This window comes from Convolutriloba macropyga, chromosome 15 (assembly GCF_964194025.1).
Source record: "Convolutriloba macropyga chromosome 15, txConMacr16.3, whole genome shotgun sequence".
Lineage (NCBI taxonomy): Eukaryota > Metazoa > Xenacoelomorpha > Acoela > Convolutidae > Convolutriloba > Convolutriloba macropyga.
The window spans coordinates 19320676-19348128 of NC_134482.1; the positions used below are offsets into that span (position 1 = coordinate 19320676).

At 36.7% G+C, this 27453-nt stretch overlaps 1 protein-coding gene across 2 annotated transcripts in view; it reads right to left on the reverse strand.

The window, feature by feature from the left end:
- Positions 1 to 25726, reverse strand: part of LOC142354478 (uncharacterized) — a 60854-nt gene extending 35128 nt beyond the window's left edge. Inside the window, exons 1-7 of one of the 2 annotated variants that reach the window (XM_075406785.1) lie at positions 25504 to 25720; positions 12520 to 12893; positions 9993 to 10217; positions 8979 to 9177; positions 7867 to 8062; positions 7439 to 7650; positions 1063 to 1288 (exon numbers count right to left, since the gene is read on the reverse strand). In XM_075406785.1, coding sequence (XP_075262900.1) covers positions 1063 to 1288; positions 7439 to 7650; positions 7867 to 8062; positions 8979 to 9177; positions 9993 to 10217; positions 12520 to 12893; positions 25504 to 25634 — 1563 coding nt within the window. In that variant the 5' untranslated portion in view covers positions 25635 to 25720. Of the gene's footprint in view, positions 1 to 1062; positions 1289 to 7438; positions 7651 to 7866; positions 8063 to 8978; positions 9178 to 9992; positions 10218 to 12519; positions 12894 to 25503 lie in introns of both variants that reach the window. The other variant, XM_075406786.1, reaches the window with a different exon arrangement.
- Positions 25727 to 27453: the final 1727 nt, after the last annotated feature.

The following is a 27453-nucleotide window of genomic DNA, read 5'->3' on the forward strand; positions in this document are numbered from 1 at the left end:
GTCATGAACAAACTTGCTTTCTGCTTAAAAAAACCTGGCCGGTAGAATAGCGGAAACTACTCGAATCGTCGTCAAAATAATTTCTACCATAACTTGGACAAACGAAAAAAAACACTAGAAATAACAAAAATAGTAGACCAATAAAACACAAAAAGCGTTAACATTTTTTCAGTTCAGGGGTGTGCGTAGGTGCTGGTTGGGGGGGGGGTTGGTAGGTGGTGTTGGGGGGTGGAGGTAGTAGGGTGGGGGTAGGTACGTTGCGGGGGGGGGGGGTAGGTAGGTACGTGGGGAGGGGGGTAGGTAGGTACAAGGGGGGTGGGGGACGGGGGGGGGGGGGTAGGTAAGCTGGGGTTGGGGGGAGGTACGTTGGGGGGGGGGGGGTAGGTACGTCGGGGGTGGGGTGAGTTTTTTTCGGGGTTGGGGGGGGGGGTAGGTAGTTAAAAGGGATCAAATTTTTCTCAAATTGTCCTCTTCACCTTGAATTACAGACTGTTACCAATTGCTATACATTACAAACGAAGCTACTGTTAAAGTCCAATGTTCGAAAACAGAAGTCAAGAATCAAAAACGGAGGTAAATGCTCGAAGACAAAGAAGTCAAAATTCAAGTCATGAACAAACTTGCTTTCTGCTAAAAACCTGTAGAATCTCAATACTCCTCTTCGAGTCGTAAAAACCTGTAGAATATCAATAATACTCTTCGAGTCGTAAAAACCTGTAGAATATCAATACTCCTCTTCGAGTCGTAAAAACCTGTAGAATCTCAATACACCTCTTCGAGCCGTAAAAAGACAAACGTTTACCATAACTGCTTCAAACTTCGTTCGAGAGCAATTAAGAAGATTTGGGAGATCAATACTAGCAATAAAAAGTAGTAGCAAGAAACCTTTCGTTCATTTATCAACTCTCAATCCCTTCAACGTAAAAAAAAATCAAAGAAAACTGAAAAACTTAAGTTGATTTCCTGAAAAAAATGGATTAAAAAGGCATGAAAGATTGTAGCGAAATAAAACACCAACTAAACCTCAAAATGAATGACGATGGAGAAATTGAATTGATTAACCTGATAGGATACACTGATGGCCGATTCAGTAGCCAGGCGATCATGGGAAAGAGCATTTGTATGTTGTAGAGGGTGAGTTGCGGATCGGTTTGTTCTGTGTCTTAACATTGGTGGACTAAGTGACTCCGCAGGCTGGATTTGCCGTGTTGTCATCAATTCAGCGCCATTTGAGACATCAAACTCGGCAGTTGCTGATGAACCCACTGCGACCCAATCGTCGTTCCGACTACAATAAAGCAGTGTTAAGGCAACTAATTTGAAATAGATTTTTTAAATACCCAGGGAGTATTAAATATTACTTAGCTAATTGCTGAAATGTATCTAATTTAAATCAACAGTCCACTAATTGAGTTTATCGTCTCCCTGTTCTTTAATTTCATCAATTGCTTTCTTCTTTTTTCGTTTACTCAAGCAATTTGTTCAACTCCCCTCATTGGGTGAGTCGAGAGGAATCGATTAAAATAAAGAGTTTCTTAATACATGGAGCAAATTAAGAATTGCACCGGCGTTCTTATTTATAGTCACTCTGAAGACTTCAAGGCGATTTCATGATCGTTGATCCACGCAGTTGGGTAAATGAAAGAACGGATATCTTTGCTTTTCATTATCTATCACTTATACGGTCATTATTTCTTGGTCTTCAAGTTCTTGTCAATACGCCTATCAGGTTGTTTAGGAACCTTTTTGTGTAGGTCAATTTAACACCTTAAATTCCACAAAAATTCCACGTTTAACAATATCTTAACGTCTTACAAGGAATATGGCGACACGCGAATGATTTCGAAAATTCACGCAAATTTGGTTTGGGCATGCAGTTTGTACAATTCCTTTTGAGCAAGTAACTTCAACTTCAATCTAATTTAGCTCAGTATTGTCAAGTAATGTTACTTTTAACATGCTTAGAAATATACAGATAGAGTGAGACGTTGAAAAGAAGACTTCGATTTGCGTAAACTAGTTGACCATTCTGTTCTACATTCACAAGTGGAACTCTTCTATGCCCACTATGCACACCCACTAATGTGATAGAAAGTACTTATTCATGTTCCACAAAGACACGATAAGTAAAACCAAAAATTCTACGCCAACTATCGAAAGACAGTCGTTTGGATGAATTAATTAATTTTAGATGTTAAGTATGAGCTTCAAATTAATTTTGGCCAAAATGTGTGATGTAGGGACAGGAAAAGCCGAATTATTAGTTATAGAGAGAAAAACTCATTTTATTCTTAAGCAAAAGTTTATGAATTCCACTGTCATTGAATTCTACTTAAAGTTGTTCTGTTCTTTCTTATCTTTCACAAAGAGCACGCTGTCGCTCCATTTAAACGAGTTCAGAAAAATTCTCCTGTCTTCGTTTTTCGAGAGTGGTTGAATTGCCTCTATCTTCGAATCTGACTATTTCGTCATATATGCGCTTTTCAACTGCACTCAACTTGGATAAGTCGGGATTGGTTTCCGGTATTGAAACCAGAATCCGTTTTCGTATTTTATTCTTATGTGATTCATCTTGACTTTTGCTGATTTCTCTATTGACTTTTTGATTTGTTCTATTGTTTTCTTTGAGTCGCTTCATTGGAAAACTTTTGGCTCCAGTGGTATCAGATTACAAGCTTGCTATGCTGTTAAGATTTAGAATGTAGCTACTGGAGAACACTCTCTAAAGTGTATTGGAACTTCTGTTGTATTGTTTACAAGTAGGATGGTTGTTTGGCTTTTTTGTAAATTTGTCAAGCGTGCTTGTAAGGCCAAGGCACAATTTCTTAAATTTTACAGAAAACTCTTAGTCCAGTTTGCTCATGTACCTCAGCTCCCTCTGATGTGCTCAATTTCAGGGTGTTTTGTTCTCCTGGTGATTTGGTATTGCTATAAGTTGATTTGGTCTGGAGCATGATCTCTTTCCGGCTGTTCAAACGTTTCTGTTTATTGTTGTATTTTATGTGCAATAGGTTCAGTTGAAATGTAAACTCGGAGTTTGAATTTGTCTATTAAGGGCATCAATGATTATTTGATATTTGTCGAAGAAGGGCAAATCAAGAAGCATTGCGGACAGTGTTTCAAACACCAGGAAACCGCTCCTCAAATTGCAAGAGCCCAATTTGAATGTACGCTGGACTATAAATAAAATGGATTACTAGGGTACAAAAGCTGTAGAAACGTTACTGTCAGGATTTGTTTTTTTCTGGTTTTGGTGAAGGTTTTGCTTATTTTATCAAAATGTTTCTTTCACATGGCGCTGCTATATGCTCAAGTATCTGCTACTACAATAATTATTAATATATTGAACTGCAGATGTATTGTAAGTACGTCATTGCTTTAGTTTAATACGCTATCGTGTATATGTTGTAGAAAAACAAGTTATTTTGTTTTTAGCGGCTGATTGAATGGCACAATTCCATCGCAGTATACTGGTTAACATTCTGGACTATCTCGGGCAGTGTGCTCATTGATAGCATATGTTCTACAAAATTTTCTCATTGGTGAGGGAGATCTTTCGTTGCGTCCATTACTTTGGTCATTTCGTCGGAAGTTTTGACTTTCCTCTCGAATAGCATCCACGAACTCTGGAAATCGCCACGTCCTCAGGTGTTGTTGTTCTCATATCCTTAGAAATTTTGGTATTCAGTATTGTGGTACTTTTTTCTGTAAAATTTGTTGCCTCTGTAGTTTCCTCTTGTAGCGAGGGTCCTCGTGGCTCTCCGAGTGCCGGTGCTCTTGCTGTACTACTTGCAATGAAACTATTCCGGCTGACATTATGTTTTCTGAGACCACCGCGGGGATGCGTGATAGGAATTAGGGCGTTGTCTGCCGTGATACATTGTGGTTCGAGGCTTCTAATATCAATTCAAATTTGTCTTCTGACGATCGCGCAGGGTTCATTTACTGTTACGTCGTCATTTTCCTTCTGCAACACATACTTGTACTTAAAGGGCATTCCTTGTATGAATTGTTCTCTTATTCGTCGTGTTCTTTCGTCAGAGCGGTCTACGTCAGCTGTATGGTCATCGATAGGTGCGAGGTTGCCTTGGCTTTGGAGATCTGCAAGGATATTGTATGGTTGCTCTTTCACCGGATAAAACTTTCTAAATTGAAAATCGAGCTCAAACATTCGAGCTCGAACAAATCGAGCTCGCCAATATCCGTTTCGTAGTTGTTCCAGAGAATCGTCTAGATCGTTTCATGTGTTTTCATGGAGTCGGAGGTAATAATTGAGTGCGTTACCGGTTAAGTGTAAGTGAAGATATCGTGCACGACGATGATTCGCTTCAGGAATTCTTGATACTGCAATGCTTGCTCTCAATAGGCCTTCCGAATTAGGCCAGTTTTCGTTTTGTAGTCCCCAATCTTTTCAGATATACGTGAGGTGGACTTACATCTGCCATTTTTGGTTTTAATCACTTTGTTCAGGAAGTGCCTACGTGAAAAGAGCAGTTTCCGCGTTTTTCTATATTAGCTAAGTCACAGAATTTACAGTTAACGTTGTTCGGTCGGTCTTTGTTGCTTCTCCTCTGCAAGCTTTTGTCTTACTTTCCTATCGAATGTTTTGTCGAATGGGTTTCTGGGTTTATAGCTTTCCAACAGTGTCGTAAAAGTATCGTAGTGGTTTTCTTGGTAATTTCTCTTTCCTAGCAAAGACAATGCGTTCACTGCTCATATAAAATTAGAAGCGTAAAGATGTGTGCTTGTGGCTTGTTTAGTTTTTGGAATCCTGTAACTTTGAAGAAATGAAAAGTTCTGAATCTTTTCTGACGCGGATTCGTTTGCTGTCAAGTTGGTTGCCTTCTTGTGAGATAGGGTAGAGCTTAATTCCACTGTTTCATTTTCTAATGATCCGAAGATAACCTTTTCCGTTTATGGCTATTTCACTGAGTTGCAAAAATTTTCATTTTGTTTCAGCAGAAGTTAGCGTAAGCGTTCATCATCATTTCTGTCGCCATATAAAAAATCTCCTTTTAGTGCAGTCACCTTTTTTGTCTTCTCAAAGCGTCTCTGTAGGTGATAGTGCTAAGTACGATATTATGTGAAGTCGGAGTTATTAGTGCAATTTCCGTTCTTTGGTGCAGATTGCCGAAAAATAGCCGCCGCTAACGCGCCAGACGCACATCGGGATTGAAACAAAAAAGAGACAGAAAAGTTTCAAAACAAGTTCTAATTCAGTGTTGAGTTTCAGTTAGATTCTTAACCTATAGTTATATGAGCTTCTAAATTGAAAGGTATCAGGCTCAATACTAATATCAGCCAGCAATCGCTGTACTAAACTTAGATAACCTAATGACCTATGACTTAATGACCGGGCTTCATCGGTTTATTCCGTTTCTTTTGATTTCGCTCTTCTGAGTTTGCCCGTATTCACTACATTGTGTAATTCAATGCGTGAAACAATTTAGCTCTTTGTTTGAATAATAGCAGTTTGAGAGGTCGACGGTGGCTATTTATAAAGGTTTTCAATAGCGGTTTTTTGCTCCGAGCGCCGGTCCAGTAAAAACGCTTTTTCTGCTACAAGTTTTTATATTCGAGTATGCAAGCTCAAAATGTTAAATTCGTGCTGTAAAAATTCATAGAAGTTTTTTATCCAATCAAAATTAAGCATCGTCACCACTGCTATTACTAAAAACTTAAAAACAAAAAATCTCATAAAAGAACATGAAACCAAAATCACTGGCGGTGCAAAGAATGACTTTTTCTATTAAGAAAAACAAACAACAGAAAAATTGGACAAAAACATAAAGAGGCATTCATTGCATAAAATCAAAGGGGAAATTACCAAAAATTAAAAATCCAAACATACCCAGCAGATTGCCAGAGAATAGCCGCCGTCAATTCCCATAACCAAGATTGGGATTGAAAGAAGAGAAAAAACTAGAAAAAATAATCTTTGTACCAACGAATTTAAAGTGCGAACTATTTTGATTTCATTTTGGGCTGAACATAATCCTCTTTCATAGGAGGGGCAAGTATCAAAACCAATAAGCCTTAGAGATGGTAACTAAGAACAAAGTTCGAGTACCGGGCATCTAAAATGGGGCTTTATCGGTTTATCCCGTTTCTATTTCGGATTTCATTTTTTATACTGACTCTGTTCATTTTGAATTGCTTTGCTGAGCAACTGCTGTCTAAAAAAATTTTAAGCAAAACGAGAGAAGAGTGAAACTAGGTTAGAAGAGTGAAAAGATTTCACGCAAAATGTCGAAAAGGCGGCAATATGAGGTAAATCGAAAAATTTTTATTCGACGAAAAAACATAACAGGACAAGTCCTGGCGCACAATTCAAAGAATTTTTATTGACTAAACAAAAAACTAGACCTGGAAGGGACTACGAGTGCATTGGGAAAAACATTTCCAAAAAAACAGATCAAAAAAGTTTTTACAAAAATCAATGTCAAAATGCCGCATGTGAACAAAAAAACCACTAGCGAGAAATGAAAATTTAATTCAAACAAAAAACTAGGCCTAGAATGAGCTATGATTGGATTGGAAAACCATTTAGAAAAAAATCCGATTCAAAAAAACAAAAAAACAGTAAAAATCAAAGTGAAATTGCCGCATGTGAACAAAAAAACCACTAGCGAGAAAGCGAATTTTTGTTCAAACACCGTTTTCTTACTCTACTTTAAAATTAGAGCGGAAAAAATTTCACGCCGCGAAACCACGCGCTTTTTCGCTCCATTTCCTGTTTCGGCGTGACCAAAATCACTACTCCAATTTGACTTCAAAAGACGTGCAAATGTGCGATCAGATCTTTAAAAAAAGCAGCGCCCCAATACAAGCAGCGCCCCGAATTGTAAAAAACTAGGAGCGCTATAATAGCCGGCTGAGAAGCTGAGGCGGCTATTTATAACAAAATTAATGCAAAAAAGCCCGAAATTAACCAAAAAACTAAGAGAAGGCCAATAATAGCCACAGCTATCGCTTAGCGGCTATTAACCATATATATGATTGATATTGTCAAAAAAGGATCCCTAACCTATGGTTACTTGTTTATATGGCTTAAAAAACCCACTTTACCCCCAAAAACTAAAGTGAAACTCTCGCTGTGTCAAAAAAGCGGCATGAACAAAACATCACTTTTCTCTCTACTCTTCATTTCGTTCAGCCGTTTGACCTAAACACTTAGTTTTCACGCGAGTCATTGCCTCTTCCATCCTGTTTTAAATAAACTCAAAAAAATATTGAAAAAGACGCTCCATCAAATCTCCTCTTCGAGATGTAAATATAGGAGCGATTATTGCCGGCTGAGAAGATGAGGGCGGCTATTAATCATATCAACACTATGCAGACTCTTTGCGAAGAAATCAATGGAATGTTATCTCTGAACTTAATGAAACGTAATTTCGATTCACGTTGATAGTTAAAACTTGAACAACTATGGAAATACCTGAACAAATAAGATAAGCTGAGTCGGCGCATCACAAACAGTTTTAGATAGTCCACTTCATTTCCACCAATCAACTCTGTAAACAGCTTGTCGGCTTCACCTGATTGCTCAGAATTAACTCGAATTCCATTGACTGCAATTATGACGTCACCCTCCAACAGAGCTGACTCAAAGTCTTCCAATACCAGCGATTTTTTCACCAATACACGATACTAAAAAGCATAAAAGATGATCATAACAAGGTTGGGAACGGGAATTTTTCATTTATATTTATATACACGCATCTACTCATTTTATCATCGTACTTTCATACAATCTTTTTGCATCTGATTACAGTGTGAGAAGAGAAATGCATTACCAATGGTTTCAATAGCACGAAACAGAAAAAAGCGCAACTTTTTACAAAAATTATAAGAACGGTTCCCAACCTTATCCGAGGATGCCAATTCTTCTGCTTCGTCAACAGCAACTTTAGACTCAGAGAACTCGTAGAAGTTCCTTAGCTCATCCACATCAACTGTGAAGTTAAGGAACTCACGACTAGGTTTACTTGAATTGGAGCTGAGCACGACATTCTCCGTGATTGGGTTGCTATCAATGCTACATGTCACAAACACATGCTCCATTCCTGCTAATTATTATTCCTTTTCCCTTATTACAGTTTCAGCTCTACAAGTTCCCTAACATAAACCGACTGTCGGAAGAATTGCTCTCGAACGACAGGCGGGCAGAAATTTTTTTGACAATTCCGGGATTCGAACCATTGACCTCACGATCCCTAACCAAATGCACTGCCCACTGAGCCAGCCATCAGACACTTATTTTTCCTGCGCTGCAACCAATTTATATTAGCAAACATAACCGACTAAAGTCGGGCGAATTGCTCTCAAACGACCGGCGAGCGGTTGGCTTTGTCAGTAGCTAGCCACGGGGGGGGGGGGTGTCTCAACCTCTAAGAACCGCCCTTCACACCATAAGTATAAGTATAAGTCTCCAAAGCAGTTTGAGCTGAAACAGAGCTGAAAGGCTCTAAGAGCACTTAATTCCCGCTGGGCGCTACCTGTTTATCCCGTTTTTGAGGACGAAAAGTCAAAAGCGTCAGACGAAAAATCGATCAAGCGAAAAATCGCATAAAAAAGACCGACAGGACTAATATAATTGTTACAAACTTCGTTTGAGAGCAATTAATAAGCCTTATATTGGAGTGAGAGCAAAAGAAATCACTCAAAAATGAAGAACGAAAGTGTGAAAAAGTCACTTGAGAAGTCAAAGAATATTCTAGAAAAGCGCAAAATGGTCAAGCGAAAAAGCTGCAAAAAAAGACCAAAGCGTTTACAATAATTGATATGAATTTCGTTCAAGAGCAATTAAAAAGTTAATTTTTAGTGTTCTATACAATAATGCACGGGTCCCAAAAGTCCCTTATTTTGTGCGGAGTTATTTTGGTAGTTTTTGTAGAACTCAATTAAGAGATAGCCCTCTCCTTAACAAGACTTGAGCTGATGTTATGCTATGATTTTGAGAAAGGGAAACAGATGTTATTCCTGATGCAAATGAGAGACTGAGGTTACAGAATCGTTCCAGCTCAACTTCCAGGGTCCCACTAGTGTAGGGAAGTACTCTGCGGATATTGACAAATTCCTCCTCCATATCATTCCTCTCATGATCGTCGCTACTTCTGTTACTACTTTCCGATAGATCCACTTTCAGTCGCTCAATGAATGGCTCGTCAATCAGTTCTGCAAAAGACAAAGTTATTAAAAATGGACAAAGCCAACTAATGGCTGGCGAATTGCACTCAAACCACTGGCGAGCGGTTGGCTTTGTCAGTATCTAGCTGCAGCTAAGAAAGGCGAGCTTAAGCTTAATTGAGGGGGTTACAGGTTGAACGAGGCGATGGGGGTGGACGAGGGGGAGTAGGGAGAGAAAGATTGGGTTTATCCCTTCTGAGAACAAAACGTTAAATGATCAGACAAAAAAAAACGTTCCAACTGAAATTCGGTAGTACGAAAAATTGCATCAAAAAAGACCAACCGGACTAATATAATTGCTACAAACTTCGTTTGAGAGAAATTAAAAAATAAAGCGTTCTATAAATGATAGTTTCTTCCGCATAAAAACCCTCTCGATACAAAACTTCGTCGATTCCCTTATTTTACAAGCAAAAAAATTATTTTTTATAAACCAGACGGCTTTCAGAGACAAAATTAGGCCATAAAAGTTTGAATGTGCTAATTCAGATCAAATAAGTCAAGCAAAAAAGGTATCACTCCTGTGGCTCACTAAATCAATAATAGCAGATAACCAACTCATTTCAATGACAGAGCGCGATCAGATTATTTATCAATTACTGATCATTTAGTTATCAATTAATGATCAGATTAGTTCTCAATTACTCATCATTTAGTTATCAATTAATGATCAGATTATTTATCAATTACTGATCATTTAGTAATCAATTACTGATCAGATTATTTATCAATTACTGATCATCGTTATCAATTACGATCTATTTACCAAAAAAAAATACATTAGAAACCAAGATTCTGCTCACTTTTCATATCCATAGCAGCATCGGTTGAGAAGAAAGGCTTAAATCTGGGCTTCATAGAGGGTAGCACATACATCTTCCGAATGCCATTTTTGATTCCGTCACAGATCAGTGCCTCAATTTTACGCTTAAAGGGTAACAACTGACCCCTGACCTTCACCCTGATATCCATTTGGGGTTCCTCGGTGAATGAAAAGTACCAATGATGACATGGGGTTGAGGTAAAGCCTGAAAATGAATCAAATTTAATGCCCAATGTCGAATAACTATCATTCAGAATTCTTATCCTCAGGCAGCACTTAATTTTTTAAAAGCTAGCTTGCAGATTGTCAGAAAATAGTTGGGATTGCTTTGTTGTCTGCTAATGCCAAGGGGTGAATTTGCGTTTTTATAGGAAATACACCGATGCTTTAACTTGATTTAGATTCCAAAAGTTTCTCGAAAAAAAAAGAATGAATTACAATCCAAAGAATTGAGTCAACTGAAGACAACAAAATTATACTTCGATAACAAACAAAACAAAAAACCAAGAGGTCCAAGAAAGTAATAATAGCCGTTTGGGAGGCTGACGGAGGCTATTAAACATAAACCGACATGTCGGAAGAAAAGATTTAAAAAAAAGTAACACTTTATTTATCCAAAAAAGTCAAAGTCTTGAAAAGCAGTACACGTCCTGAAATACAATCCAAAGAATTGAATGCAAACCTTAGAACTACTTGGCCAATGCCAGCCAAAAAGACCCGCGGTCTCAGAAATTGAAAAACTAGAATAGACAAATTAAACAAAATAATCATTGCTAAAACTCTAGATTTGTTCCTGTAGGCTAAAATTGATCCATTGAAATGCACCAAATAACAATATCCACGCACAAGCCTTGAAAGGCGTTCATTGCCCTCTGGGACTGGAAAACTCAAAAAATTACAAACTGCAAAAAAAATTGCAGGCTTTATTAAAAGTTCAAAAATTCGTGATATTAAAATCTTGAAAACCAATTCAATTCCACTAAAAATCAACGCAGTAACCTACTATCAAACATTAGAGAAGGTTTCCTGACCCCTGGGGGCTAGAAAAACTCAATAAATTGCAAAAATTTTGTGTCTTTGTTTGCAGTACCAAAACATAAGCGCCTAACGTCGGAAGAGTATCTCTTAAACGACTACTGGACGTATCTCTCTAATCAATTGCAGCCTGCTTCAGTTCTGGGGGTTTGGTGTAGCCTGAATGAGACTGAAATTCACTAGGGGGCTTCAAATAACCTCATCAGAGGTTAATATAACACTATTGATGATTTAAGCGAAAAATGGCACCAATTTCGGCGCACTTTTCATCTGACTTTTAGCATTACATTGCTGCCAACTGCGTTCAGTGTCTTGAAATTGTGAATGAGAGAGAACTTTAGATCACGCAAAAATCAAGCGCGTAAGGCTCACTTGAAAAAAAAATAAATCAGTCAAGCGAAAATTTTTGCATAAAAGACACGTTTACAATAATTACTTCTCTTCGAGAGCAATTAAACATAAAGCTCACAAAATTCTCATAAACATACCCGGCAGATTGCCGGAAAATAGCCGCCGTTGATTCCAATAAGCATGATTGGGATTGAACGAATAGAATATATTGAAAAAAAAGATTTTTGTACAAAAATATTTTTTAAGTCCGATTTATTTTGATGGCATTTCGTAGTTGAACATACTTCTGTTTCTTAGAGAGAGGCTACAGGGGCTACTATCAACACCAATAAGCATTAGAGGTGGTAACTAAGACTTATAGGAACGACGTTCAAATAGCGGGCATCTAAAATTGGGCTTTATGGGTTTATCCCGTTTCTATTTCTGACTTCAATTTTTTATACTGACTCTGTTCATTTTGAATTGCTTTGCTTAGCAACTGCTGTTCAAATTCACTTTTAGCAGAATGAGAGAAGAGAGTAACTAGCCTAGAGAAGTCAAAAAGATTTCACGCAAAATGTCGAAAAAGCGGCAAAATGGTAAAGCGAAAAAAAGTTTGACGAAGTAAAAAAAAAAATACGAGCGCAATAATAGCCGGCTGAGAAGATGAGGGCGGCTATTAAACAGTAAATATTTCTTGCAAAGAACCTTTATCAACATTGACAAACATCAATTAAGGAAGGATTAAACAAAAAAACTCAAAAATGACAAAATGAAAAACTGCAACATTTTGGGCTCAAAAACTCCTGAGAAGACCATCTAACCTTAAATTAAGGCCTTTCCAACAGCTACACCACAATCATCACTTGAAGGACTACTAAAACCATCAAAAGGCCTCTAATGACCGCTGAGCTTTACCTGTTTCTCACGTTTTAAAGCTCAAAGTCATTGAAAAAGGTGTGAAGACATCTTCCAAAAAATAAGACCGAACACCAATATAATCCAATTTTTGGATTCTAAAAAGACAGGGTACTAATACAATCCAGTTCTTGGATTGTAAAAAACCAAGAACACCGCAATATAGCTCCGCACAGCTTACAGCTATAAAAAGACACTATAAAAATGGATAATGTCATTCTTACCAAATACTGCCGGCCCTGAGAGCTGTTCGACAGAAACAGTCAAGTCTGCATTTCCAATTACGTGTGCTACTGCAAGCGAAAATGAAACGCCTTTTGTGTAAGATACATTTGTCTGCAACACCAGTTCCTCAATCTCCTCGTGTTTCTCTTCTACTCTAATCACTTGCATAGAATCCAGGAGTGGCGGTAGATCCCCGAGCGAGAAGTGTGATATCTCGAAAGACTTGATTCCATTTATTTTATGTAGCACGATGCTTATTTCCTTCTTCAGCTGACTCAGAGCATAACCTGTTATAGTTGCGTTATCTTTAGTCTTGGCGTAGAAAAATTTGGAGAGAAACTCAAACCAGTCCGTATTGACTCGTTCTGAAGAACTGAAACAAAAAACTACACAATTGAAATTCAATTTTATTATTACAATAAGACTGGTTCCAACCCTGACGTCAGCTCCATTAAACATTACTATAGTGATAAAAATCTAGATAAGTCTATCTTTTTAAGATTGATAACCAAAGGTCTGCACCAATTAAAAATTCTCAAGTCCCAATTACAAATTTCACAAACGTCTCAAGTAAGAAAGAAGGAAAGAAAGAATTAATTTCTCTGATTCATAATATTAAAATTACGTGAACAGTTTAGAAGAATTAGAGATGTATCAGAGGGGGCCCTCCTAAAGGTGAATCACCTTTTATTATGAGGACCCGAGTTAAAAGTGCAGAGCATTGATCGCGTTTGACTTCTTTATCTACTTTTCTTAACCTACTTCTGTATTGAAACAGATATCACTTAACCTTAGTGAAGTCTGAAGTTTAGCTAAAGTTTTAAAGGACTGATTTTTGCTGGCGGCTGTTGAAACATCAAGGTATTCTATGAAGACATCATTTTTGACTAGCGTATTGAGAAACTTGGCTCCGCGATATCTTAGAGAATGCCTAACACTCAGACATTTTGCTGTGGGAACTTCATACAAGCCACACGTTGTAGCTCGGGTAGCCATGGAAGTTTTCAGCTGCCTTTTGAAGATATTGTTTAGTTAGCAAGTCGGTTGCAATTGCTTGATCGAAGAAAGGGAGAATTTTAACAATTCAAACGTATAAATATCATAGATGTTTTGTATTCCTGAATCTTCGAAAAGTGAACTGGAATGATACCTTGATCTTTTGAAGAAAATTAGCCTGAGTAGTTTCTTTTGTTGCAAGTTAATTGGAAGTAAACGGTTTCGCGAAGTGCAACCGTATATCAATACACCATATTGTATGACAGGTTTGATGTAAACATTGTAATACCGTATTACAACGTCACGACTCACAAGGTGTCGCAAACGCGACACAATGAAAGTCCTGAATATGGCTTGTAAAATTGAACCTCTCATCTATCTTAATTCCGAGAGAGGTAACGAGCGGCTGTTTAAACAACAATTCACCGTCTAATTCTAAAGTGAAATCATTTTCATGAATTTGAAGAACTTGTTTTCAAAATGTTCAGAGAAAGTTCATTTTTCTTGATCCACTCAAACAATTTGTTCAGTTCATTGTTCAGTTCATTGATCAGCTTTGATTTTTCACCATCATCACAGGTATAGAGACAATTTGTATCATCTGTAAACAAGTAGGTGTCTAAAAAGGAAGAAACATTGGGTAGATCATATACATAGATAAGGAATAAAAGCGGACCCAAAATTGATTCTTGGGGAACACCACAGGTCACTGGTAAAAAGGGAGATCGGATTGAAGAAAGTTCTACACACTAATCTATTTGACAAATAGGATTTGAACCAATCTAATGCAACACCACGAACGCCATAAATCTCCAATTTCGATAAAAAGACGTGATTCACAGTATCAAAGGCTTTACGCAAGTCCAGGAGAAACATATTCAATACCTGGGTTTTTACTGAACGTTTCGGTGATATGGGCTAAGGCGTGGATAGCTGAGTATTTTGATCGAAAGCCGAACTGCTTGGGGTAGAAAATGTTAAATTTCAAGATGAAACATTCAAGTCTTGCATAAACGACTTTCTCATGCAATTTACTTAGTACATGGAGTATAGAAATTGAGCGGTAGTTGTCAATATTCATTTTTGAGCCTTTTTTATGCAATGGGAAAACTTTGCGAAAATGGGAAAGCTCTCTTGAGTTATTCTCGAAAAACGCCTTCACTCAAGGAGCGATTAAACATATACAGAAGGGGTTCTCGGAGAACTGGAAGACTAGACTTCACAATTTTGGCAGAGAGTCCATCCAGGCCTGACGATTTTCCATCTTTCAATTCTGCTACATAACGTTCAAGCTCTACCATACCTAGGGGATTGCAAAGACGATAAGATTGCAAATACGATAAATTAACGTTCCGAACCTTTAATTTCTTTGCAATGTAAAGCGACAAATCCCGTTTTCATTAACTGAGAAAGCATCAAACTCGGGAGTGTTGTATATGAACGAATTGTAGGATGAAAGATAGTATTTTTATTTCTATCTCACTCCTTTCTAAGTTGCCGTTCAAAAATTTAGACAACCCAAAAAACGTTGGAGACGACAGGCGGATTTCTCGAACGGCAGGCGGAGCAATTTAATTAAGGGGGATTTACACTATGTAATTTTTTTCGGTGCAAAATTTCCGCCTACGGAGGGGTTCCAAGCTGCGCCCTCCCGCATGCTAGACTGAAACTTGGAACCATTAGGTATTAACTTGCGAAATTTTTATTTTAAATATATAGTTCTTATTTTGCGCCCACCCGTTTAACTTTATTCATCGCAGCTAATTGAATTTTACATCATTGTTTAGTGTAGCTTTTCGCCTAACCATTGGTAACTCGGTTTTCCAATTCCATATTGGTTGAAAAACACAAAATGATAAAAACCTCATCGGTCCTGACGCAAAAATCCAATGCAAAGATTAAGTGAAACAGGCTGAAGAAATCACGAAGGAAGGCGATGAGCAGAACAGCAGACTCTAATAAACTGGCGACGACGATAAATCAAAAGCTGTACAGCTTAAACTTGGTGAGTTAACAATTTTTTTTGAGATATCCCAGGTTTTTCAAGTGTTTAAACATGGATTAGAAGAAAGTAATGAAGTGTTGCAAGAAATGCATAGACAAGAACGAGAGCGTGTATAATCGAATAAGCAAAAGGGATTTTGAGTAACTGATTCTACAATGGCGAACATGACATCAAAGGCTAGAAATTCTCGAAAGCAGGCAAAGAGATTTTAAACCGCAAGCAACGTTAACACAAACCCAGTAATCTTTAAGGAACAGAAAAAGCTGCTTCGAAGTATTAAGTTAAAGTGTATTCTATGCCAAAAATGCAACACTCAAATTTTTCAACCGGAGATGGCTGATTTACCGAGGGTTTACCTGTTTATCTATTAGAGCAATACATCTAGAAGTTGCTCACCCTCTCGAGACTGAATCGTGCTTGGCCATAATTAATAGATTCACAGCGCGACAAGCCTAATATTATTACTTGCAACAATGGCACGGCTTTGCAACAATTTTGTCGGCTTGGTTAAAGAACAAAAAGAGCAATTAGCGTCATGGAACAAACGAGAAATAGAAGAGAAATTAGAGCGCATAATATGGAGATTTAATCCAACTGCAGCCCCCCTTTTATGCGGTATGTGGGAGCATTTAGTGAAGAGCTGTAAACGAGCAACGTTTGCCATTCTTGAGGGCAGATCGAAGACAGACAAAATTTTGACACAACAATTTGTCTAGTCGAACACACATTAACTTCATTGAGTGAAAATGCAAATGACATTGGGGCCCGTACGCCCCATCATTTTTTGTCGAGTCCATTCAACATATCCATCCCATTCTTACCGTCAGCCAATGGTTACCCTGATTTGCGCAACGTAACATGATTTGGCAATGCTGGATGAAAGAATATCTCAATTAAATTTGATAGAAACAACCACAAACTGCCTCCTGTTAAGTTAGCGCCAGTTTTTGTAAATCAGGGCCGGGCATGTTGCCGCTAAGTATTAAAACAGATGAGCCATTAACTTGCAATTTTTAAAACCATGAATTTTAATTAATGTTTTAGTTTAGTTTTCTAAGATAACCAATTGTTAATAAGAAAAGTGATATTGCATTTTTGAGATCATAAAAGTTTACAAGTAATTTGGCTTGATAGTTGAAAACTTCATGCAAGATATGTATTTCAGCGCAACTGATGCTAAAAATAGCAAGCCAACTTATACTTATATGGTAGTCCTTTAGCCTTATAACAGCAAATAATTGTGTAAACATAATAATGCATATGGCTGAAAAACTTCTGACCTCATGGGGGTTTGAACCCGCGACCTCAAGGACTGCTTTCTGGCACCTTAGCCCTTAAGCTTTACAGGCTTTAATACTCCATCGCTTTTACTTTAGCGATAAACTTCATTTCGGAATCAGAGCAACTGAGATCACACAAAAATTAAGAAGTCGAGCGTAGAAAGTCACTTGAATGAAAGCAAAGAATGTATTCGAACAAAAATAATAACCGTAAAACAAAAATTTTGAACAATACACACGTTTACAATAACGTCTTCAAACCTCGTTTGAGAGCACTTAAAGAAATACGAGTAGAGCGCTCTGTTTTGGTTCGAAAAAATTAGCCTCGCGAACGTTGGGTTTAACTTAAAATTTTAAAAAAGTTGTACTTGTCATCCAGGGATAGGGATTCGTTTCACGTTGTTTACCATGGAAAACTGCATTAGCTCGTTGAAATGGAATACAATGGGTAAAACATATCAAAAAATTGAAAAGGAACTGCTATTTACAAAAACTTCAGAACAGAACTAGTTAAATAGTCTTCTCAGTCAAATTTTCCTATTTTTTAAGTCTGAAGTAAAGTTTAACAAAATTGATAAAAACGGGAATTAGCCTTTAAAAAAGCCCTCTAAAAGTAATATGCCTCAGCCTAATCTAGGATACAGAAAGCCATCTAGAAAACATCTAGAAGTTGCTCACCCTCTCGAGACTGAACCGTGCTTGGCCATAATTAATAGATTCACAGCGCGACAAGCCTAACATCATGACTTGCAACAAAGGCACGGCTTTGCAACAATTTTGTCGGCTTGGTTAAAGAACAAAAAGAGCAATTAGCGTCATGGAACAAACGAGAAATAGAAGAGAAATTAGCGCGCATAATATGGCGATTTAACCCAACTGCAGCCCCCTTTTATGCGGTATGTAAGAGCCTTTAGTGAAGAGCTGTAAACGAGCAACGTTTGCCATTCTTGAGGGCAGATCGAAGACCGACAAAATTTGGACACAACAATTTGTCTACTCGAACACACATTAACTTCATTAAGTGAAAATGCAAATGACATTGAGGCCCGTACGCCAAATCATTTTTTGTTGAGTCCATTCAACATATCCATCCCATTCTTACCGTCAGCCAATGGTTACTCTGGTTTATTCAAAAGCTTCCCAACATCTCAAGCTCAACGTAACATGATTTGGCAATGCTGGATGAAAGAATATCTCAATTAAATTTGATAGAAACAACCACAAACGGCCTCCTGTTAAGTTAGCGCCAGTTCTTGTAAATCAGGGCCGGGCATATTTCTGCTAAGTATTAAAACAGATGAGCCATTAACTTGCACACTTTTAAAACCATGAATTTTATTTAATGTTTCAGTTTAGTTTTCTAAGATAACCAATTGTTAATAAGAAAAGTGATATTACATTTTTGAGATCATAAAAGTTTACAAGTTATTTGGCTTGATAGTTGAAAACTTCATGCAATATTTGTATTTCAGCATAACTGATGCTAAAAATAGCATGCCAACTTATACTTAAATGGTAGTCCTTTAGCCTTACAACAGCAAATAATTGTGTAAACATAATAATGCATATGGCTGAAAAACTCCTGACCTCATGGGGGTTTGAACCCGCGACCTCAAGGACTGCTTTCTGGCTCCTTAGCCCTTAAGCTTTACAGGCTTTAATACTCGATCGCTTTTACTTTAGCGATAAACTTCATTTCGGAATCAGAGCAACTGAGATCGCACAAAAATGATAAGAAGTCGAGCGTAAAAAGTCACTTGAATGAAAGCAAAGAATGTATTCGAACAAAAATAATAATCGTAAAACAAAAAATTTGAAGAAGAAACACGTTTACAATAACGTCTCCAAACCTCGTTCGAGAGCAGTTAAAGAAATACGAGTAGAGCGCTCTGTTTTTGGTTCGAAAATGAACTTCCCAGTGAGAAAAAATTAGCCTCGCGACCGTTGGGTTTAACTTAAAATTTTAAAAAACTTGTACTTGTCATCCACGGATAAAGATTCGTTTCACGTTGTTTACCATGAAGCTCGTTGAAATGGAATACAATGGGTAAAACATATCATAAAATTAAAAAGGAACTGCTATTTACAAAAACTTCAGAACAGAACTAGTTAAATAGCCTTCTCAGTCAAATTTTCCTATTTTTTAAGTCTGAAGTAAATGTTAACAAAACTGAAAAAAAAACGGGAATTAGTCTTTACAAAAGCCCTCTAAAAGTATAATTCCTCAGCCTAATCCAGGATACAGAAAGCCATCTAGAAAACATCTAGAAGTTGCTCACCCTCTCGAGACTGAATCGTGCTTGGCCATAATTAATAGATTCACAGCGCGACAAGCCTAACATTATGACTTGCAACAATGGCACGCAATTGCAACAAATTTGTCGGCTTGGTTAAAGAACAAAAAGAGCAATTAGCGTCATGGAACAAACGAGAAATAGAAGAGAAATTAGCGCGCGTAATATGGAGATTTAATCCAACTGCAGCCCCCCTTTTATGCGGTATGTGAAACGGAATACAATGGGTAAAACATCATAAAATTAAAAAGGATCTGCTATTTACAAAAACTTCAGAACAGAACTAGTTAAATAGTCTTCTCAGTCAAATTTTCCTATTTTTTAAGTCTGAAGTAAATGTTAACAAAATTGATAAAAACGGGAATTAGTCTTTACCAAAGCCCTTTAAAAGTAATATGCCTCAGCCTAATCTAGGATACAGAAAGCCGAGATTGATGAAAACGTGACTGAGAAAAGTATAACAACTTCGCCGTCTAAGTACCCACCATTATGAGACGGAAGTATTAACTGTAAAGCGCACTATAAAGGGGGTATTATTCCATGGGGAAATTAGGGTATAAACCCCATGGAAGATAATAGGGTATAAATTTGCATGGTGATAACATGCGACAATAGTTGCGTTATAGTACATGGGATAATAGGGTTTATACTAATTAAAAATGGTATAATTGGGGCGCTATCCTAACTTAATATGGGATAAAAGGGTATAGTATTTGCATGGCAATGATAGATCCTAGGGAGATAATAGGGTATGAATTAGAGGGTGACAATAATATATGTATTTACATGTAGATCCTACGGTGATGCCGTATTAGAGGAGGAGTGTGGGCATAAAAAACCAATTGGGGAGACATCTGCAGGATTGAAATTCTTATTTTGACAACCTTTGGGGAAGGGAATGGCATTAACGATTCCCACAGTAGACAAAAGAATACTTAAAAAAAAAAAGAACAAAACATTGTTAATTCCTTTGAGTATGAACTATAAAATACAGAACATAGTTTAAAGGCAATGTAGTGTTAAGAAGTATAAATGAAACAAACGTCACATATTGTGAAAGTTTAAAATTGTATTAAATTTACAATGTGCTAAAATATCGACAAATTAAGAGAGATGAATTATAATTGAAAAAAAAAATTTTTAAAAATGCTAATTCTACAATTAACATTTTCGAGAAAAGAGAATATTTTAAAAAATGCTAATCCTCCAATTAACATTTCATAGAAGAATAAAAGACGCCCTAAAACTAAATCAAATTAAGATTGAACTTGAAAGATTTGAGATTAGATTTCAATTCAGAAACCGTTGGGTCTTTTAGAAACTCATTCCAGAAATGATTTTTTATTGTAGTTTTTAGAGCCCGCTTTTTAGGGATATTCCGCCTCAAGGTGAGAGGCAAATCGTTATACCAGTCGATTACTTTTTTTGAAAAACAGTTTTGCATTATATTTGTTTTTTGGTTTGCTCCAAATGACAGCTTGTTTGTACGATCATTCATTTTAGCACTTAGGGTGGCTAACTTGAGTTCAGCGAAAGCTGGTAGATCTGCTTTTAGAAGCTTTATAAAATATATAATAACCCGATATTTTATGAGGTATTCTACTGGTAAGATTTTGTGTTTAATCTTGAGATCAGTGGTCCTGTCAAATTTGCTTCTATTGAAACATGCCTTTATTCCCCAGTTCAATTGTTTATTTAGAGTAACTCGAATTGATTTTTTAAGACCTGAGAACAGAACAATTGGGTAATGCAGATGACTTAAAACAAGAGCGTTCAGTAAAGCAGATCTAGTTTTTTCAGGAAATATATTTTTGATGGAGTAAATGACCTTTATGCCAACAGCCATTTTTCTTAGTACATTTTTTATTTCTTCGTCAAAAGAAAGATTACAGTCAATATGAACTCCCAAGTATTTCACAACTTTTTTCTCGAGAACTGTACATCCGTTAACAACTATTTCTTCGATTTTGTTTCTTTTAGGGGCTCCAAAAATAATGAATTCGGTTTTGCTTTCATTTACATTTAACTCAATTTTCTTGAAAAAGAGAATGAGTTTAGCAATACTTTTTTCAAGATGTAACTTTGATTCAGAAATTGTTTTTCCACTGCAAAAGATAAAAGTATCATCAGCGTACTGGATTATATTAGAATTCACATCGGTATCATCTTTCATATCATTTACATATATGTTGAAAAGCAGTGGGCCTAGCACAGTACCTTGTGGTACTCCACGGTTAAGTGCTATCCAATTTGATTCATACTTCGAGAATTTGACTTTTTGCACACGGTTTTCTAGATAAGATTTTAGAATTGTGTTTGCTTGTGCACTAAAACCTAAAAGTTTAGTTTTGTACAGAAGAGTAGGATGTGATATCGAATCAAAAGCTTTAGATAGGTCTAAAAAAGCTCCTGTGACGATGTTTTTTTTATTGAGATCATATCTGATTTTTTCAGTGCAATATAAAAGAGCATCTGTAGTTGACACTTTTTTTCTGTATCCAAACTGTGTTGTTGCAAGCAACCTATTCTTCTCTAAATAAGCTAATATTTGATCTCGAAGAAGGATTTCGAAAATTTTAGCTAGAGCTCCAGTAAGCGAAATTGGTCGATAATTTATCGGATCTTCAGGATCATCTTTCTTGAAAAGAGGCAACACGTGGGCACGCTTAAGGTGGTCAGGAAAGCGTTGTTCAGTTAAGAATTGGTTAAACAAAAAACAGAGAGGTTCAGCTATGTGTTCTCTTGCATCTTTTAAAGCCCAAGCTGGAATGAGTGATGGACCCAACGGTTTTTTAACATTTAAATTGTTGAGTATATCAAATATCTCCTTGGTTGTCGTATACCTGAATATAAATTTGTTACTGTGGCGTGCTGGATTATTACAAAATTGATACTGTTCTTTTTTACCAAAATATTCACCTAATGCTGAAAACTTATAGTTGAGAAGATTGGCAATATCATTTCCATTGGTCAAAACCGTTCCAAAACTGTTTTTGAGTCTTGGTATTTGTCTGTGTTTTTTCACAGTTTCTGATTTCGTTGATAAAATTCCATCTTTCTCTTGCACTTTTTAAGTTTTGAAACATATCAAGCAGATGTTTTTCATTTTCTTGCTTCAAAACATTTTTGTTGTTATTATTTGATGTCTTTGCAAACTTGTTTTTTGATATCCATTTTTGATGTAGCGTTAATTTAGGCTTGTCATGGCGTATGAAGACGGTCTTTTGTGGAGCATGCTTTTTAATTACCGTTTCCAATGACGAGCAAAAGTTTTTATACATGATTTCAGGGTTTTCTGATAAATAAAATGATCTCCAATTTATCTTTCCAACATCTAGGGAAAAAGCATTTTTAGAGTAGTTTGTTTTATCGAACACAATTTTTTTGATAGCTTCTTTTTTATTTTTAACGGTTTCACCAATTAAAGTAAGCGTGGCTAAGTGATCACTTTTTAGAATCGAGTCTAGTGTCTGGGAACTAAAAAAATTTTCGCATATAACATAGTCTATAAGCGACTTCGTTCTTGATGTTTCTCTTGTTGCTAAAGTTTTATTTGAGTTCAGTAAGCCGTACGGCAAGATCAGAGTTTCTAGGAGATTTCTTTCATTGCAATTAAAGTAATTAAGGTTGTAGTCACCTAGTAGAAAAATTTTTTTATTTTCAGTCACTGCTCTATCTAAACCCAGGGCTAGCTCTTCCAAAAACAAATTTATTAGTTTTTTTGGACAGTAAGCCAAATTTATCAACGCGGGCTTTTTATTTATTTTGCACTCTACCCAAACACTTTCAAAATGGTCTTTTGACATTGTCTCTAGATCATTTCGTGCTTTTGGATGAAATTTTTTCGGAACGAACAAAAGAATACCACCGCCTTTATTTTTCTCTTGAAGATCAGTACGTCGGTCGCATCTGAAGGACACTAAGTATTCTGAGTGTATCGACCAAAACGGAATATCGTTAACTGATTTCAACCACGTTTCTGAGAAGCCCGAAATACAATTGTCGCCTAGGTCAGATAGAAAATTCTTAAGGAGCAACCTTTGTCCAAGCACGCTTTGACAATTTTGATGTAGAAACTTTACTTGATCGTCGTATTTTTTCATTAAGGTGGTAAACTGCGTGTAATTGAGAGGTGGCCTTGGGTTTAATTCTACGTCACCTGACAAGAACAAAAGAAATCTAATGACAACCAAGGAGAAAAGTAAATTCCTTAACAGGCAGGTAAAAATGATCTTCTTTTTGGATACGCGTTATTATTAGACATGCACGATGACATCCTCTCACTCTGAGGATTTATTGGTGTAGTAGTGAAGACCCAGTTCCTTTTTGATGTGATTACACACAAAATAAGAAGCAGTATAAAGTGGAACTGAAGCTTCATTTTGAAACAATAAAAATAAAAGAAGACAAATGAAACTAAGAAAATTCAGCAAAACAATTATCTCGACTAGTATTGACCTCTCATATAATTGTAACTCTGTCTCCAATGATTGCGGTATTTTGGGTATTGGTTTGGATTACGTTGGTTATTATTCAGAGCTATTAAATTATTGGATGTGGGAAGCAATTGAGAAAGCACACAATTTTTTTAAAAAGGGACACCTTGTTTGTAATGGAAATGCAAATCATCATAATACAAACTATCATAGCTTGGCATGGCTTTCATGAGGTCGTACACATTTGCAACTTTATAATTTTCATCACCTGCTAATGCATTTAATTTATCATTAAAAAGTTTAATGCGCTCATTAATATGTTCGTTTTTTGGCAGATTACGAATTGGTGGCACTTGCATTAGTACAATATTCTCAGGAGATAGCGTGTTTCTTGTTAAATCAACCAAATCTGTATATTTCTCAAACAACTCGTCAATGTTTTTTTGTTTTTCTATCAGAATTGAGTTCGTCCCGTCTTGAATGAGAACTGTTTTGATCACTGTTTTGGGCAATTGTTTAACAACTTCAATTTTTTCACAGGTTGTTGAGCCTCGATAATCATGTATGCAGATATCTTCTGGTATAGCACTATCCCAGACCAAATTTTTCACCAGACTGCTTCCAATAACAAGATTTTGTGTTTTTGTGGGAACCTCTTTTGGCTCAAAGCGTCTTACACGAACCTCTTGAATGATGGGGGGGTTATATTGGTTCGAGATTTTACTTGACTCCTTTGGATCGTCATTTGAATGCTTTTTTAGCAAAAATTGACTTGCTGAAATAACAAACTCTTTGATAATTGAGTCTTTTTCTTCAACTTTTTTGAATAAATCTACATAAATTCGGTACAGTTCATTTTTATTATGCGAATTGAACTCCTCTTGGTTCATCATGTTGATAATTAAGATCTATTAAAGTTGTTAAAAGTATCAGATAAAAGTTATAAGAATTTAGAATTAAGAACGAGATAAAGAAAAGCTAAAATTCTGTTTCAATTTGTCTTTTTTCTTCTTTAAGAACACATGAATAAAGCAAGGTCAACTGTTCGAAACGAGAGATTGCGCTTTTGTGACGAGAGATTGCGCTTTCCCGAATACTTTTAAATTTGAAGGATAATCCTGATTATGGAGAAAGATTTGTGTACTTTTTAGCAACTTGTTTGCATTCAGCTCCTAACATGTTGACATGGCGCTCAAACTACGTGGAAAAAAATGGTATAGATAAATCATCGCTGGACAAATGTTTGAAATCTTTCAAAGCTCTGAGATTGCAAGCTATTCTTCAAAGAGCAAGTTCAGCGAAGAGGGACCGGGGTACTCATACGTGTTACCCTGTTCAATCATAAACGAGTATCTTGTTCATCAAGCCGGCCTTGACTTTTGTCTATATATAATCTGTCAAAGGACGATTGTTCAGTTTGGTGGAATGCTGAAATCACGGGAAGTTATTTCCGACTTTGAATGTTTTCGAAACAAATCTGGCTTTATAATTAAAGAACTCGCCATTTTTAACAAAACTTTTTCGACACAATTTCCGGATCTATTCTGTTTCGGCCCCCCAGTGTTTTTTATGACCCCCATACACATTCTACGTTGTTATATAGCACGTTACTATGTAAGAAAATAGCCCGTGCGTCTGGGGGTGATAAATAACTTATGCTCATTAAGCTGGGGGGGGGGGAGGAGGAACAGAATAGATCCCAATTTCCTTTCCATTTCATACAGAACGCTCTGTTGCAGCGATCAAAAGTCTTACAAGTGGGTTTATAAGTTATTGCACGGTCTTTTGTGGCAAACCGGATAATATCTTTACTGCTATTTGCAAAAAATCATTGACAGCATGGTTTTCCAATTCCGTTATTTTACGCCATGGGCACAGAGAAAACAAGGTAACCACGACAGTTCTAACTTACCACCGATATTCGGTATATAAAAGCCACAGTTAGAAACGCATTGATTATTTATTAACTTACTAGGTAACACGTGGCGAACATCCTTTAACATCTCCCGAAGTCCCACATTCACTCTCATTTTCAAGGAAATACCCACAAAATAAAATTCCAGCAATGAAGCCGACCAAGCAGTAAAAAATCTCAAACAGCATTGAGCTCTTAGGGTACAGCTACATTTGTGGCATAGCCTGAAAAAGAGCAAAACAATTTACACTCCTTAAAAAGGTATCTTTTTCGTTTGTGCCCCCACCAACTAGCTTAATGGGCTTATTATTTGCACCCCCAAGCTCAAGTGTCATATTTTTACATAACTATATACTATGTAATGACATGTGCTCTGCAATGTTATATAACGGATTATGGAGGGGAGCAAAAACAAAAAAGATCCTAAAAAGTAAACCTCGGAATTTTAATTTTTTAAACCCATTGAAATAGTCAGACTCGGTTGTAGTCAGCTTAGATGTAGGTAGGAGGATGGAGCTGTACCGCGGCGGCGGTCTTCTGTGACTCTATGAAGGTTCCGCAAATCAACGTTTGCCTAATTTTCTCCAGGTTTTAAACATCAATTAACGTCCCTCCCTAAAATTTAAAAACTGCCTCTACCAGGGACTGGGTTCATATATTGATTCAGGCTCCCCGAGCTCTCCCACTTCATAAATAAAAAGTTAAATAAGGAAATTCTCCTCCCCAGCACTGGGTGAAGATTGACCGGTCCAAGGCCCTCCCATCACTATGAGTTCATAAAGCATTTTGTATTTATCAAATCTATCAATAAGATGAAAACACGGGTCTTTCCCATTATAGCCCCCCCCCCTGAAATTTTAACCGCCATTACGGGGGGGGGGGGGGGGGCTATAGCTTATCTGGCCATTAAGCTGGCGGTCTATAACGGGAAACACCCGAAAATAATACATGAAGCATAAAGTAAACTCGTTGACTAACATAATAACTATGAACTATACGCAATAATTTATATCTTTAGCTAGTGAGCGTGATACTTGCTAAAAATGCAAAAGTTAAAATATTAAGTAGATTAATATAGAAGACAAGTAGGTTTAAATAAATTAAAATTCAGTAGAGTGGTTAGCTCTGACGTCAGGTTTGGTGTTCAATGAATGAATTCAATCAGTTTTATCATCGCTGTAAATGAACAAAAAAAGGATATGCCAATTTCGTTGATTTCGCTCGAAGCCCGAGCTTTGTCTAATCAAATGTCTGTTCTTTGCTGACACTTATCAACCTTGTGTCAGCCATAATCAGGTAAAAATAAAGTTTTAAACTGAATCTTTAACCATGAAACCCAAGGTTTCTAGTACATCTTTTTCATATATATACGTGTGACACTCACACTAACCCCGTCTTTATAGGAATAGAGTGTATCACTCTCAAAAATCAAACAATATTTTCATTCATAGTTGTTGTTATTAGAACGTCTTACAATAAGAAAAGTTTGTAGCTTCATATGATTAGTTTATAAGACGTGTTCTGAGCTTACCTTTTAATAGGCTACTTCTGGAACTGTCTTATGGTTGTCTCAAGAATATATGATACTCTTAAGGCTTACCTGACTAACTAAAGTTCTAGATCTCTAGTCTGTTTCTCTTCTATCTGAGCTTCAGTAGAGAGCGCACGGTCCCCAATGCTAAAGTCTAACGTATATCTCAATACTAAACAAGAGCGGAGTAGAGAGAGAAATATACTTTATTTTTATATCAGGTCTGTGAATAGTACCGTCTAACGGGGTCATTGAAAAGGGATAAAGGGAAAACAAATAAATATTTAAGGAAAGGTATTTTTCCTTTTTCAACCAATCAGGGTTGGGTATTTGTCTTTATTTTAGTTAAATAAATAAAGTCTTCAAGTCTTTTGTTGGAAGTCAACATTGACTCCATCTTTCCGGGGTTCTGAGTTTTTTGAAAGTCTTCTGATCAGTACGATAAGTCAACTTCTCTTTATTCTCTCTGAAGGATT